The sequence below is a fragment of the Pseudorca crassidens genome, chromosome 17 (genome assembly GCF_039906515.1).
Source record: "Pseudorca crassidens isolate mPseCra1 chromosome 17, mPseCra1.hap1, whole genome shotgun sequence".
NCBI lineage: Eukaryota > Metazoa > Chordata > Mammalia > Artiodactyla > Delphinidae > Pseudorca > Pseudorca crassidens.
Genome location: NC_090312.1, coordinates 70,243,766 through 70,258,369, shown reverse-complemented (window position 1 = coordinate 70,258,369; position 14,604 = coordinate 70,243,766). Strand labels below are relative to the sequence as shown.

The 14,604-nt window shown below is 38.8% G+C and overlaps 1 protein-coding gene across 1 annotated transcript in view; it reads right to left on the bottom strand.

Annotated features, from left to right (window-relative positions):
- LACTB2 (lactamase beta 2) overlaps nt 1-14,604 on the bottom strand; it is a 31,636-nt gene that overhangs the window by 4,718 nt on the left and 12,314 nt on the right. Inside the window, exons 4-5 of the mRNA XM_067712083.1 lie at nt 3,658-3,836; nt 1,598-1,746 (exon numbers count right to left, since the gene is read on the bottom strand). Of these exons, the coding sequence (XP_067568184.1) occupies nt 1,598-1,746; nt 3,658-3,836 (328 nt within the window). The remainder of the gene's footprint in view (nt 1-1,597; nt 1,747-3,657; nt 3,837-14,604) is intronic.

Here is a 14,604-nt window from a genome sequence, read left to right as displayed (position 1 = left end):
CTTCACCAGGCAGAAATGACTCATCTTTCCTTTATGCCCTGACGTACTGTGTATGGGCCTTGCAGGGAGCTTGGTGTGATAGAAAAACAAAAGATTTGAGTATCTGACTTCTGACATTTGAGTGTGTGACATCTGCTAGTTTTGTGCCCTTGGAAAACTTACTTAACTCACACTTTTTTGAGTTTGTTTTTAATCTGTTAAGTTGGAATAACAGTATCTTTATGCAGTGAAAATTCAAGGTGCTTGAAATTAAGTACTTCAAATTACAATTGTAAATGTGAAGCATTTAGTACAGTGTCTAACACATAGTAATGTGCTCAGAAATGGGAGCTATTATGATACAGCCAGAATTACAAGAATCTGTTTAACATGTCTGTCTTTGCTAAACCATGAGTCCTGTGAGGGCAGGGATCTGTAGTCATCTTTGTGCCTCTGCACCTAGTCCAGTGTGTGGCACATGAAGGCATTCAGTAAACATCTGTGGAATGAATAAATGTCTCTGCAATACCTAATGCTGTTCTATATGTGACAGGTGCTTCACACATGTGTGCAGTGAACACATCTCTGAATGCAGAACAAGCATTTCTGAGGCCTGCATAGTCACTGGATGACCCATCTGTGAGGGTTATCAGAGAGTTCTGCTGTCTGTACTTGGGTTAGAAAAAACTACCCATGTTTCAATGTATAGTCTAGAGTGGCTAAACTTTAGTATTGTGAGGAGATGAACTCTTTTGCAGAATTTAAACATTTACATTGCCCTTTGGCTCCTGGCACTTATTACTGTCAGCCCTTTTAATCATTCATTCCTCCCTTTTAAAACAAAGCACACTGAGATACCTGGTTTTTGATAAATTAGGCCCATGGGACATTATGGTCCTTTACTAATTGAAACTGGCCCAGGTTCCTTTTCAAGCTCATCTTTAGTTATACTCTCAGGTATCTTATGGCCATACAGGTTATGGTAGTGGGAGTTTTAAAACCCAGATAATCTTATTCCATTCTTAACCCCGAAGCAGGTATCTAATAAACATTTGCTGAAAAACTGAATTATACTGATGGATTGTCACACAGTGCTGTCATGCAGTGATGTGCTCAGAGGCCACTGAGTGAGGGGCCCTTTCTCTCTACACTAAGTGACTCTACTCATGCTCTTCTTCATGGCCTTCCTCCTTTTAATCTATTGTTAGCATTGCTACTACTTCTCACTGCTATTATCCCAGTAGCTGTCTCTAGCAGATCGCCCCTTACTTGCTGCCGGTCAGGACACCAGATCATCAAGATGGCTAGAATACTACACAAATCATAACAAAGATTAACCGCCAGGCTGTTGGCAATGGTCTCCCCTACAGAGTGGAGCATAAAAGGCTTAATAATGGCTCAGGATGGTTATTTTTGCTCTGCGGGCCAGTGTTTGTCTAACTTCTGTGTTCTAGAAAGTTGAGATTGATGGTCTCAAATCCATACGAGTGACATTACTTAAAAAATTAACAGACTCATTCTGCTCTGGGATGTGATGAATTTACTACATCTATAGTCTACTGAATAGATTATTCTATTAAAATTGTGGCTTTGAACAAATAAGGTAAATGAAAATTACCTTGTAAATAACTTTTACAAGATCCATTGCTGTGAAGGACTTTTCAAAGTTCTCATGAAATAACGTAAGCATTTGCTGTTCTCGGATATTTCTGTGAGAAATGTATTGTAGAATTTTAGCTTCGGCATTATGGATTACTGGGCCATGTCCTGCATCAGGATAATTACAAAAATGATTTCAACCAGATAAAAAATTTTAAGTACAACTGAAGTTAATTTACTCTATTTAAAAATATTTCATATAGTATATTGAAAAGGCATACTAAATACACGACAAATAAGAATTATCTGGAAAACTATACAGGTAATAAGAGATTTAAAAATTACATATAATGCCAAAAAACATTAGAGAATTATATCAAAATCTACATAAGATATTATTGTGTTCATTAAAAGTTAGAAAATAAAAATTTAACAATAAAAATAGTAACCACAACAGTATCAATAGGTAACATTTACAGAGTGTTCATTATTTGCCAGACATTACTCTAAATGCTTAATATACATTAGCCTTACAAGAATTCCATGAAGTAGGTACTGATACTTTAATTATTCTCTTTGTACAGCAGAAACTGAGGCATAGGGAGGGTCAATAATCTGCCTACAGTTACACAGCTAAGAAGGGGTGGAGCTGGGATTCTGATTCAGGAGCTTCTAACCACTCTGTGCTCTTAACCACTATGTTTATCAAAGATTGAAAAGGGGAATGTAAAAGGTAGCTTCATGTAAGTGACCAAGAGCTATTAAAAATTCACAAGAACCACAGGAGAACTGTAAGAATCTTATGTATAGGCTAGCAATTCAGAAATGTTGATAACCCGGATAAAGTTATATTGGAATTTACTCACTCTTTAAGACAGTGAAAATGAATATATTACACAAATCTGCAAGAGGGCTGAGAACAAAATACCAGAAGCAGACAAACCCGTTAGATAAAGAGCATGGGCTTTAGGATACCGACTATCATTTACTAGCTGTGTGGCTGGGATAGTCTATGAATCTCCGAGTTTATTTCTTCAGCTACCTGCTTCTCTGGGTTTTTGTGAGGACAGCTCTGTGAAGGTCCCTGCACAGTACCTGGCGGGTAGGGTAGCAGGCTTTAATATATGGTAGCTATGGCTACAGACCATCATTGACATATGAGGTCCTGCTGTGCCAATAAGCCAGTTCACTGGATTTACTAAAGCCAACACTCCAAGAACCTGCACCGGGCAGGCTCTCACTAGCTTTGCTCCAATGTGGGTGCATCAAATGTCTACTGTCTTCTCTTTCAAAGTAGCTGTCATCCTCCACTCCTTTTATGTCACAATATTAATCCAAATGCCCAGCCTCACTGTATGTTTCCTAACCCCTCAGCAGTGGGAACTCATGAGAGAATATGAAGGTACTGAAGACACTGTATTTACAGATCTTTCCATGGCCCTTTGGTTAGGAACAAGTTGGAAGGACTTAAAAAATTAAGTAATCGAGTCTCTTTTTCCTTCTGGGGGCCTTTGTTGGGTACTGTATCTTTCTTAGCTTTCAGGATGGAGGAGAGATTCGTATTGTAAAGCAGGGCAGTGATAGCTAATATACTAAAAACAGGTTTCTTTTTCTGGAGAAAGGAAATAAATACACAATTTTACAGTTGATATAGAAGCTATTGATATTTCCATATAGTGAGTTAAAAAACTAAAGCTCAGACATCAAATGTTACCCAGGGTTGGTTACATGGCTAAAATGTAGTCCACAACAGAAATCAAGTTAACAAAACTGAAGATAGCTTACGGAATGAAAAAAATTTTCTTGTTCCAGTAAGTTTATTTCATTTGTTTAACAGTTCTATTAACAGCTGTGCAGATGTTAAAAAATAACCCTCATATATTTAAAAAAAGTTATTAAAACAACTCTCGGTCTTTTAAATTGTATTGCTAGACAAGAGTTAGGGGTGTAATTTAGAAAGAAGCAATTTAAATGTATCTCTTCAAGGCTGAAACCACAAAGAACACGCACAGACAAACCAAAATGAATCTTCCTCATCATTTGACACAAATGGTTTGCTAGATTAATAATATTACCCACCTGGATATATAACTTTAGCTTTGATTTTTAATAACTCTTTTAGGGAGCGCATATAATCATAGAGGTCTTCAAATACGGTTGTTCCTTCCCCTAGGATGCAATCTCCAGAAAAGAGAGCATTTTCCTCTTCTAAAAGTAGGGTCATATGATCATCAGTGTGGCCAGGTGTGTATATAACTCTGGTGGAAAGAAGAAAGAGGAAATAGTAACAGTTATGAACTCTTAGGCTTAGAAGAAATTTTGAGAAGTAAATTATTTTCTGTCTTTATCTCTGGACAAGACACGAATAAATGATGTCAGTAAGTTTCTTAAATAGCTCCTTTTTCTCTTGTGGCCCACTGCAAATTATCATCAGAAAATTCTCTCCTTTAGCTAAATCAAATTTCTCACTCTGAAGTGCAAATTTAATAGTTTTGCCCAGGGATCAAACCTGGGCCCCCTACACTGGGAGCACAGAGTCTTACCCACTGGACCACCATTCATCTGTCAATAGACACTGAGGTTGTTTCCATGTCTTGGCTATTATAAATAGTACTGTGATGAACACGGGGTACAGATATCCCTTCAACATAATGATTTCGTTTCCTTTGGATATGTACCCTGAAGTGGAGTTGCTGGATCATATGCTTTTAAGGATATATATTTTTGGATTCTTTGCATATTTATATCTTAAAAACAAAACTGTCATGTTGCTTTAATACCTGATTTTTGAATTTTTTGCTTACTATACTGTATTTTCCTACATCATTAAATCTTTTTCTAAAACATGATTTTTAATGCTTACATAGTATTTCACTATATGCGTGAATCACAATTCATTTAGTTTCCTATTGTGGGCAGTTTTCCTCCAACAGTAACACTGAATGAGCATCCTTAAAAATGGTGCTTTTGTTATTTTTTGATTTGGTCTCAGAGTTTTTTTTTTTAACAGAATAGTTTTCCTATTTACATTGCCCTTCTCTCCTCCTTCCCCCATAATGAATATGTCTTACTCACTTCAGTCATTAACTTTCAAGATTTCTGGTTTTTCGACTTCCTTGCTGTCACTTTAGGTTATATGGACTGCATTTTCTTTCGTCTTTTTTTTTTCCTAGTGATTTGTAAGCTACATACACTTAAGTAGATGTAAGAAAACTGGGCAAATTAACTTCTCTTAATGTCAGTTTTTCATTGAAATGTGAATAGCATGTGTCTTAAAGGACTGCTGGGAGATTCAAGATGAGCATTTAAGTGCTTAGCATAGTATACGGCACAAAGTTACATGCTTAATAAATGGTAAATATTTTAGTAGTGGTAATCTAAAAGTTTAAAAGAAACATTATATTTTCTTTCTTGTTAAAAATTTTAAGAACAAAGCAGGGGCTTCCCTGGGAGCACAGTGGTTAAGAATCCACCTGCCAATGCACGGGACATGGGTTTGAGCCCTGGTCCGGGAAGATCCCACATGCCGCGGAGCAACTAAGCCCGTGCACCACAACTACTGAGCCTGTACTCTAGAGCCCGCGAGCCACAACAACTGAAGCCTGTGCGCCTAGAGCCCGTGCTCCACAACAAGAGAAGCCACCGCAATGAGAAGCCCGCGCACCGCGACGAAGAGTAGCCACGGCTCGCCACAACTAGAGAAAGCCTGTGCACAGCAATGAAGACCCAATGCAGCCAAAAATAAATAAATGAAATAAATTTATATATAAAAAAAGAACAAAGCAGTTTTCATTGATTTCACCCTATATAAGATAAAAAAATTAACATACTTTTATTTCCTTTGTCCTCTTCTCCAACTTTGTTTTTGTTGATAAATAAAACTATGATAATACTTTTAAAGCATGACAAATATTTTTATTTCAATAATTCCTATTTATATTTACATGAAGTTTTTCTTTTGCTTTTTTTCCTTCGCCCACGCCGTGCAGCATGTGGGATCTTAGTCCCCCAAGCAGGGATCGAACCTGTGCCGCTGCAGTGGAAGCCCAGAGTCTTAACTACTGGACCTCCAGGGAATTTCCTACATGAAGGTTTATGACTATACCAATAATAAGCCAGATAAAGAACTAAGTCTAGGGGGCTTCCCTGGTGGCGCAGTGGTTAAGAATCTGCCTGCCAATGCAGGGGACACGGGTTCAAGCCTTGGTCTGGGAAGATCCCACATGCCACGGAGCAACTAAGCCCATGTGCCACAACTACTGAGCCCGTGTGCCACAACTACTGAAGCCCTCATGCCTAGAGCCCGTACTCTGAAACAAGAGAAGCCACCGCAATGACAAGTTGACGCACCGCAACGAAGAGTAGCCCCTGCTCTCCGCAACTAGAGAAAGCGGGCGCGCAGCAACGAGGACCCAACACAGCCAAAAAACAAACAAACAAACAAAACAAAACTAAGTCTAAGTAATTTGTTCTGCAGAGCTCTTGATTTCTCAGCCACATACAGACAACCCTCTGTACTGGTCACTTTTTTCTGTTATTACTCCTATACTTTGAATTTTACTTCTATTATGGCAGTTTTCACATTGTTTTCTTGTTTGTTTACCATTCTACCTCATAAGGCTATGAACTCCTAAAAGGCAGGACTCCTGTCGTATTCTCATCTTTATATTCCCAGTGCTTAGTACTTAGTGGTAGCTAATATTAATATATTGCTTTCCACGTGCCAAGCATTGACTTCAGGGATTTACAGGCATTACACACTTAATCCTTCTCCTAGTATGGGGTGGGTAGCATTAATCTCTCCATTTCACATTCTTTTTACATTCTAGATAATTGAATCACAGGAGATAGCAATAAATGTCTGATGGAATAAGGTTTAAATTATATTTTATTTAGCTTGAGAGGTTAATTATCCTTCTCTTTGCCTATTCTAAATAGTATTGGATTTTTATGTGCTTGGAATACTTTAAATAAATTTTCTCAATGATGGGTTTTTTGGGGGGAAGACAGGGCAAATATAATTGCATGTTTGGATTTACTATTTAGGAATTGAAAGTGTGTTTCTGGTTAAAGACTGGATTGCACACCTGCATCTTTTGTTTCCTCCTAAAACATCAATAAAATTACCATAAAGGGATATTTGAAAAATGGCATAAATCCACAGGGGTGAGGAGAATGGACCATATCAATAAAATTTTAGAAGCTAGAAAGAAGACAGGTGAGTGAGAAGTGACTTATCAGACATGAAAATACTGAAGTCTACACTGGCAGTGGTGAAAGCTGAGACCCAACCAGATTTACACTGCAGAATTCTCCAGTCTCAGGACGTGGGGCACCAGGAAAGCAGAAGCAGAGGGTGAAGTGGGGAGCGGAGGCCAAACAAGGATTTGCTGAGAGTGTATGTAACAAACATTCAGATCTTCAGATTCTCTTCCCGTTTTGAGCAGTTTGACAAGCACCCCAACCCCGCTAAGGGAAAAAACGGGAGGTTTAATTTTTGAAGAGGGTAAAACACAGGCACAGATAGAGGTAGTGACATAATCCTGAAAACAGGAAGACTGTGTGAATATATGCATTTCCCCAAGCCTTCTTTCCACACTCAGCTCCTGTAATGCTGGCAGCCAGGCCTTTATCCAACATGAAGCTTAGAAGAGTCTCTTCTGGGAATTTTACCAGCTCAGGAAGAAAGACTCTAAGATTCCAATGTTGGAGGTTCCCCAACTAAACAATTCATCCAGATGACCCTGCAGTGAGGCTCACAACCTACAGGGCTCCCAATAGCTCTGAGGTCTCCCTTAGAAGACATCAGTAAATACCACATCACTATGCATCTGAAGAAAGCCTTTCACACTGAGGAGAGAAAATAAAAACAAACTAGTTTGTAGGCCACACATTATGAAGAAGGAAATTTCCAAACCCTCCCACAAACCTCCCCTCGATAGCCCCAAGAAAAACTGCCCCACAAAAAACTGCAATGTCCTCAGAGAGATAAGAAGTTGCAACTATGGAACAAGAAAGGATAGTATGAAAGGAGCCTTTAGGGGCAAAAAGAGCTCCTGAAAGTTAAAAATGTGAGAAGAGGAATGAAAAAAATAGGATTAAGAGATAAAGCTGATAAAAACCTCCCAGAAAGTACAGCAAACAGGCAGAAAGATAGAAAATAGGAGAAAAAAAAGTTAAAGGACGAGTCTAAGAGTTCTAACAGAATAATAGGGGTTTTAGTAAATGAAACAGAACAAAACTGGTGAGAGAAGATATCAACGAGCAACTGTATTTTTCTGCCCAACAAAGCCATACCATCAAAGGTAATTCTGTGTGCCTCTCTTCCTCAAGACCTTGAGAAGCCTACCTAATGATCCAAATGTATTTTCAAGTTTGGTTTTTATTTAAAAAAATTAAAAAATTTTTTTTTGGCTGTGCCATGTGGGATCCTAGTTCCCCGACCAGGGATTGAACCTGTGTCCCCTGCACTGGCAGTGAAGAGTGTTAACCACTGAACCACCAGGGAAGTCCCTCAAATTTGGTTTTTAGATTCTGGAAGTCATAATGATAAGTAAACCTTTAACAAAGTAAGTTAGATTACATAAATTTTTAAAGCCTACTCTTGTATTAAAAAGAGAATCCATAAAAAGTACACAAAGAAGCTTAAATTATATGCATTAAGCTTAACTCACAGGACCATATTACTAGTAAGTGACAATAAAGCGTCACTAAAAAGATGTGTAATTATCATTAGCAACTAAAGGCTCAGTATTTTCACGGGCTAACTCTAACAAACATTTAAAAGTCAGATAATTTCACTACAATCTATCCCAGAGCATAGAAAAAGAAGGAAAATTTATGACTCCCAAACCTGATAAAGGCTGCACAAAAAAACTACCACCCAATCTCACTAATGAATATTGTTATAAAAATATTAACTAAAATATTAACAAATAGAATTCAAAAGCAAATTTAAAAATAACATCATGACCAAATAAAGTTTATTCAAAAAATGCAAGGGTGTTTCAATATTATAAGATCCCTGAAAATAATAATAAAGCTATGGAGAAAGCTGGTAAGATCATTTTCCTAGACATTGCAAAGACATATGACAAAATTCAACTCTGAAATAACAGCATGTAAGAAAACTGAGGGCTTCCCTGGTGGTGCAGTGGTTAAGAATCCGCCTGCCAATGCAGGGGACACGGGTTTGAGCCCTGGTCCGGGAAGATCCCACATGCCGCAGATCAACTAAGCCCGTGCGCTACAACTAGTGAGCCCACGTGCCACAACTACTGAAGCCCAAGCGCCTAGAGCCTGTGCTCCGCAGCAAGAGAAGCCACCGCGATGAGGAGCCCACATACCACAACGAAGAGTAGCCCCCGCTCGCCGCAACTAGAGAAAAGCCTGTGCGCATCAATGAAGATCCAACACAGCCAGAAATAAAATAAAAAAAAAAACTATTAAAAAAATTGAAATGACTATAACTTAGAAGAGTTTCTCCTTTGCCAAAAAAATCAAATCCTTTAATATTAAATATTGACATGTAAAGTCTTTAAAAAATCTGCTAAAAATGTAACAGATATAAGGTACAAAAACATGAGACACTAGTGTAATGGGAGCAATTATTTTTGAAAGGCATTAAGAACTGACATTAAGAACTATTATGCTTTTGTGGTTTCTAAGTGTATGCTTTATATATTGCAAACAATTACGATTTTATAGTTGCTCCAAGGGCAAATATTAAAGAGATGTTAGAAATCATCTCTTGTCTGATTTAACCTGCTGCAACCTGTTAATGAAAGTATTTGATGTTATACGAAAATGATTCCAGGAAGTATATTTCCAGCAACTATACAAATATGTGAAGACAATCTACAGAATGGGAAAAATTTTTGCAAACCATGTCTCTGATAAGGAGTTAAGATCCAAAATATATAAAGAACTCATACAACTCAATAGCAAAAAAAAACCCCAATTTAAAAAATGACCAAAGACCTGAACATTTTTCCGACGAAGATACATGAAAGACCAACAGGGACATGAAAAGATGCTCAAGATTACTAGCCACCAGGCAAATGCAAATTACTGGGCTGGGCAAAAAGTTCGTTAGTTTTTTCCATAAGATAGCACTTGTTGTCTTTAACTTCATTCAAAACAGTTTTGTTAGATTGTATTGTGATAGCTGTCATATCAGCGTGCTTTAAGAAAAAACTTATCAAAATTGAATTTTTGTGTAGCCATTTTATTATTGAAGATGGAAGAAAAAAAGCGACATTTTCGGCATATTACGCTTTACCATTTCAAGAAAGGTAAAAATGCAACTGAAATGCAAATAAAGATTTGTGCAGTGTATGGAGAAGGTGCCGTGACTGATCGAATGTGTCAAAAGTGGCTTGCGAAGTTTCGTGCTGGAGATTTCTCACTGGACGATGCTCCACAGTCGGGTAGACCAGTTGAAGTTGATAGCGATCAAATAGAGACATTAATTGAGAACAATCAACATTATACCACGCGGAAGATAGCCGACATCCTCAAAATATCCAAATCAATCACTGAAAATCATTTGCACCAGCTTGGTTATGTTCATCGCTTTGACGTTTGGGTTCCACATACATGAAGCGAAAAAAATTTCTTGACCGTATTCCTGCACACGATTCTCTACTGAAACGTAACGAAAACGTTCTGTTTTTAAAACAAATTGTAACGGGCAATGAAAAGCGGATACTGTATAATAATGTGGAATGGAAGAGATTGTGGGGCAAGTGAAATTAACCAACATGAATCACACCAAAGGCAGGTCTTCATCCAAAGAAGGTGATGTTGTGTATGTGGTGGGATTGGAAAGGAGTCCTCTGTTACGAGCTCCTTCTGGAAAACCAAACAATTAATTCCAACAAGTACTGCTCCCAATTAGACCAACTGAAAGCAGCACTCGATAAAAAGCATCCGGAATTAGTCAAGAGAAAACGCATAATCTTCCATCAGGATGACGCAAGACTGCATGTTTCTTTGATGACCAGGCAAAAACTGTTACAGATTGGCTGGGAAGTTCTGATTCATCTGCTGTATTCACCAGACATTGCACCTTCAGATTTCCATTTATTTCAGTCTTTATAAAATTCTCTTAATGGAAAAAATTTCAATTCCCTGGAAGACTACAAACGGCACCTGGTACAGTTCTTTGCTCAAAAAAATAAAAAGTTTTGGGAAGATGGAATTATGAAGTTGCCTGAAAAGTGGCAGAAGGTAGTGGAACAAAATGGTGAATACATTGTTCAATAAAGTTCTTGGTGAGGGGAGAAGGAACTGGAGGAAAGTACTCAAAAGGTACAAATTTCCAATTATAATGTAAGTACCAGGCATATAATGTACAACATGATGACTATAATTAACACAGCTGTATGATACGTAAAAAAGTTAAGAGGATAAATCCTGAGTTCTCATCACAAGGAGAAAATTTTTCTTTTCTTCTTCTTTCTTTTTATTGTATCTATATGATATGACAGATATTAGCTGAATCATATTACACGTAAATCAAACCATCATGGAAAAAAATATGTAGGTGTGGGTGTGTATCCTATCTTATAGCCAATCCTACGAACAATCATACATAGAATGCATTTATGGGCAGAACCCAATCTTTTTTTTTATATATATAATCTACAAAAACTCATTTGGAGAACCATTCTTTTTCAGGGTCTGCAAATTGCCTTATCCGTCAATGTGCCTGCAACGCCTCCTTTATTATTCCCCTCCCACTCTCCACGCCAGAGCTCAGTTATGGCTTTCTTTGATATTTTCCAGGCTGAAGGCAATTAAGATTTCTTAAATCAGGGGATCAGAAATTCCAATTCTTCAGTCACCTGCGTGGCTAATGCTTTAACTTGCATAAAAACTGTGTTAAAATTCTCTTCACATAGGCAGGAGGGGAAAAGGAAATGACATCAGAGGTGCTTTAGGAAAGATCCGAGGAACTGCAGCGGTGGCCTTCCCATGCATCAGGTAGAGCACTGATCTAGTTCTGCCACTTCTGTGACAGACAGACTTTGTAACGATGGCTGTCTTAGAAAATGTAGAGCAGTCAACAAAAGCTGTTGGACTGATTTTTCTCTGAGAAATTAAACTTAGTTCACTAGAAAATTCCTGAAAGTTACATCCAGAATCAAATCCTTACTGAAAAACCTTGCTAACTTTCTACTATTTACTAAAGGGTTCTTGGTGGACATTATCTCTCTGTTGTATTTTTTTTTTCCAAAACTGGCAAGCAGAAAAGATCAACTGGTCATCAAATACTTGGAGACTTAGTAAATTTTAACCTTCTTCTTATAGAACTTTTGCTTAACAATGAGTCTTCTTGTTAATACTTAAAATAATTGGGTTTTACTGACTTGATAAAAATGGAAATTGGAAGCCACGGTCATCAGTAAATTAAATATTTTATTCAGATTTTAGCGTAATTAGAATTCATATTTTGGGGCTTCCCTGGTGGTGCAGTGGTTGAGAGTCCGCCTGCCGATGCAGGCGACGCGGGTTCGTGCCCCGGTCCGGGGGGGAACCCACATGCCGCGGAGCGGCTGGGCCGTGAGCCACGGCCGCTGAGCCTGTGCGTCTGGAGCCTGTGCTCCGCAACGGGAGAGGCCACAACAGTGAGAGGCCCGCGTACCGCCAAAAAAAAAAAAAAAAATATTTTGGGAAAATATTTACAAAGTCTTCTTAAAAAACTGAGTTTACTTTTTTATTAGTTTTATTAGTTTTCCTCCAAATCTTAAAGTAGATAGGTTCTCATACTTTATCTTAATCAGAAGGCAGTAAAACAAAACTTAAATAGAATTCAGATAATATGGAGCTCCTTGGCATCCATTCACTCCATGAATCTGAGACAGTATTCCACTGAGAGGGGGTGGTGACAGGAAGCAAGATGTGGGAGGCTTTGGGGCACTGATACTGTTTCCTACATTTTTTTTAGGTTAAAAAAATCTTTTTTTTCTTTAATTGAGGTAACATTGATTTATAACATTACATACGTTTCGTGCGTACAACATTATATTTGTACTTCAATATACCCTACAATATGCTCCCCACCACCAATTTATTTTCCATCGTCACGGTACGGTTGATCGCCTTTACCCATTTCACGCCCCCACCTCCCCTCTGGTAGCCACTACTCTGTTCTCTGCATCTACACCATATTGTTGTTTCTTGACCTGCGTGCTGCTCATAGGGTTTGTTCAGTTTGTAACAACTCACCGTTGCACACGGATGATAGGTACGCTTTTCTGTTTGAATACTCTAATAAAAAGCTTAAAGTATGTGGTCTGTTCATGGCAGATGGGTGGCAGTAACTTCCAAGCACTGAATATTCTTAATCTGCAATTAGGTATAGATCTAATATCCATAATTCTGTGATAACCGATAAACCAGTACTGTGATACCCACGCCTTTGAGACAGAAGACTCAAGGAACCACCTACTGTCTCGACTCCTTTCATTTTCACTAGGTCTGGTGTGTGATGGGCGAAATTCTGTATTGTCCGAGAATACCAAATACTTTTTGAAGTAGCAGCTATATGATGTTTGTTTTCCTTTGGTACCATGAGCAAATTATACGAGATACTATCATATTTTCAACAAGAGCATTTAAAGAACATTCCCAGAAATTAGTTGGTTTATAAATTAAATTCTGTCAATCACTGCATACTGAAGAAAAGGGAACGCTGGTTTGAAAGGTGGCATGGATACCCATGACTTCATTTTCTCTCTCTCATTCTTCTGTTCATTTACTCGCCTCTTTGGAGTTAGTAAATTTACTGTGTGTAGGAGAAGTACCCATCCCCTCCTAAGTGCCAGGGACTGAGGATCTAAAGATGAATCTGGGACCTGCGTGTGTCAGAGTGGCTAGCTTGTCATCAAACCTATTCCCCCTTTTTCCTGGGCACGAAGTTAAGCTCTATTTCCCTTCTCTGCACAGTCAGGAGCAGCGCATGACTGAATTTATAGCTAATGCAAGAGATGGCCGGGTCTGTGAAAACCTTCCAGGTAAGATCCCTTTCATGCTCTTTCTCCACCCGCTGGGTTGATGGAGGTGAGCACGGCGACCTCAGAAGCCAAGGAGTGAGGTTAATGGAATCACAAGACGCACGGAGCCTGAAACCTCACTTACAGGAGGGTCACTCACTAGTCAGCACCCCGTTTTGGATTTTATGTGACTGAGAAGTAAACTTCTTTCATGTTTGAGCCATTATGCATTTCTGGGTTGGTTGACCATAGCGACTAGAATTAACTAATATTGTGAAGCTAAGGAGTTGATTACCTTTTCAGGTACTTACATACAAAAAAAACTTACAATACAATTTAATACAAAATAATAAAGGTTATAGGAAAGTTAGTGGAGGGAATAGTGAATTATGCCTGGAAAGGGTTCTTGAAGTAACATGTGGATTAGGTCTGAAGCATGAATAGATAAGAGTCTGTCAGGGAGACAAGTTGCGGGGAAGGGGCAATGCCTAGTACACGAAGGCACGAGCAAAGGCACGGCCGCACAGAGCGTCCTTGCTAACTATGCCTGTGAGGGGAGTGATGGGAGCGAAGACCAGAGAAGTCTGGGGCCAGACTGTGACACGGTCAGGAGAACAAACATTACCTTGTGTGCAGTGAGGGCTGTTTCAGGTTTCAACTGAGATGGAGAATGAAGGTCAGATTGGAAAGGGGGGAGCCTGCAGACAGGAAGACTGAGCAAGAAGAAGTGGTCGTGGACATGGAGAAAGAGAGGCGCCATTGCCAAATATTTCTGAGGTTAAGAACTAACCTGATTAGATGGGGAGGGCCGCGGGGAGGGATGCAGGAGAGTACGCGGGTGAAGAGGAGTCAGCTTCTATCTTAGAAGGAAAAAAAAATCTTAAGTACTGAGGGAGTAGATGTTCTGAAGTCAAAACACAAGTACAGATTGTGGGGGAGAGAGAACGAGAATTAGTTCAGCTTCAAAGTTGACGAGTTTGAAACACCCTTTTGAATCCCTCAGATAGGTCACGGGGGATTATGGGTC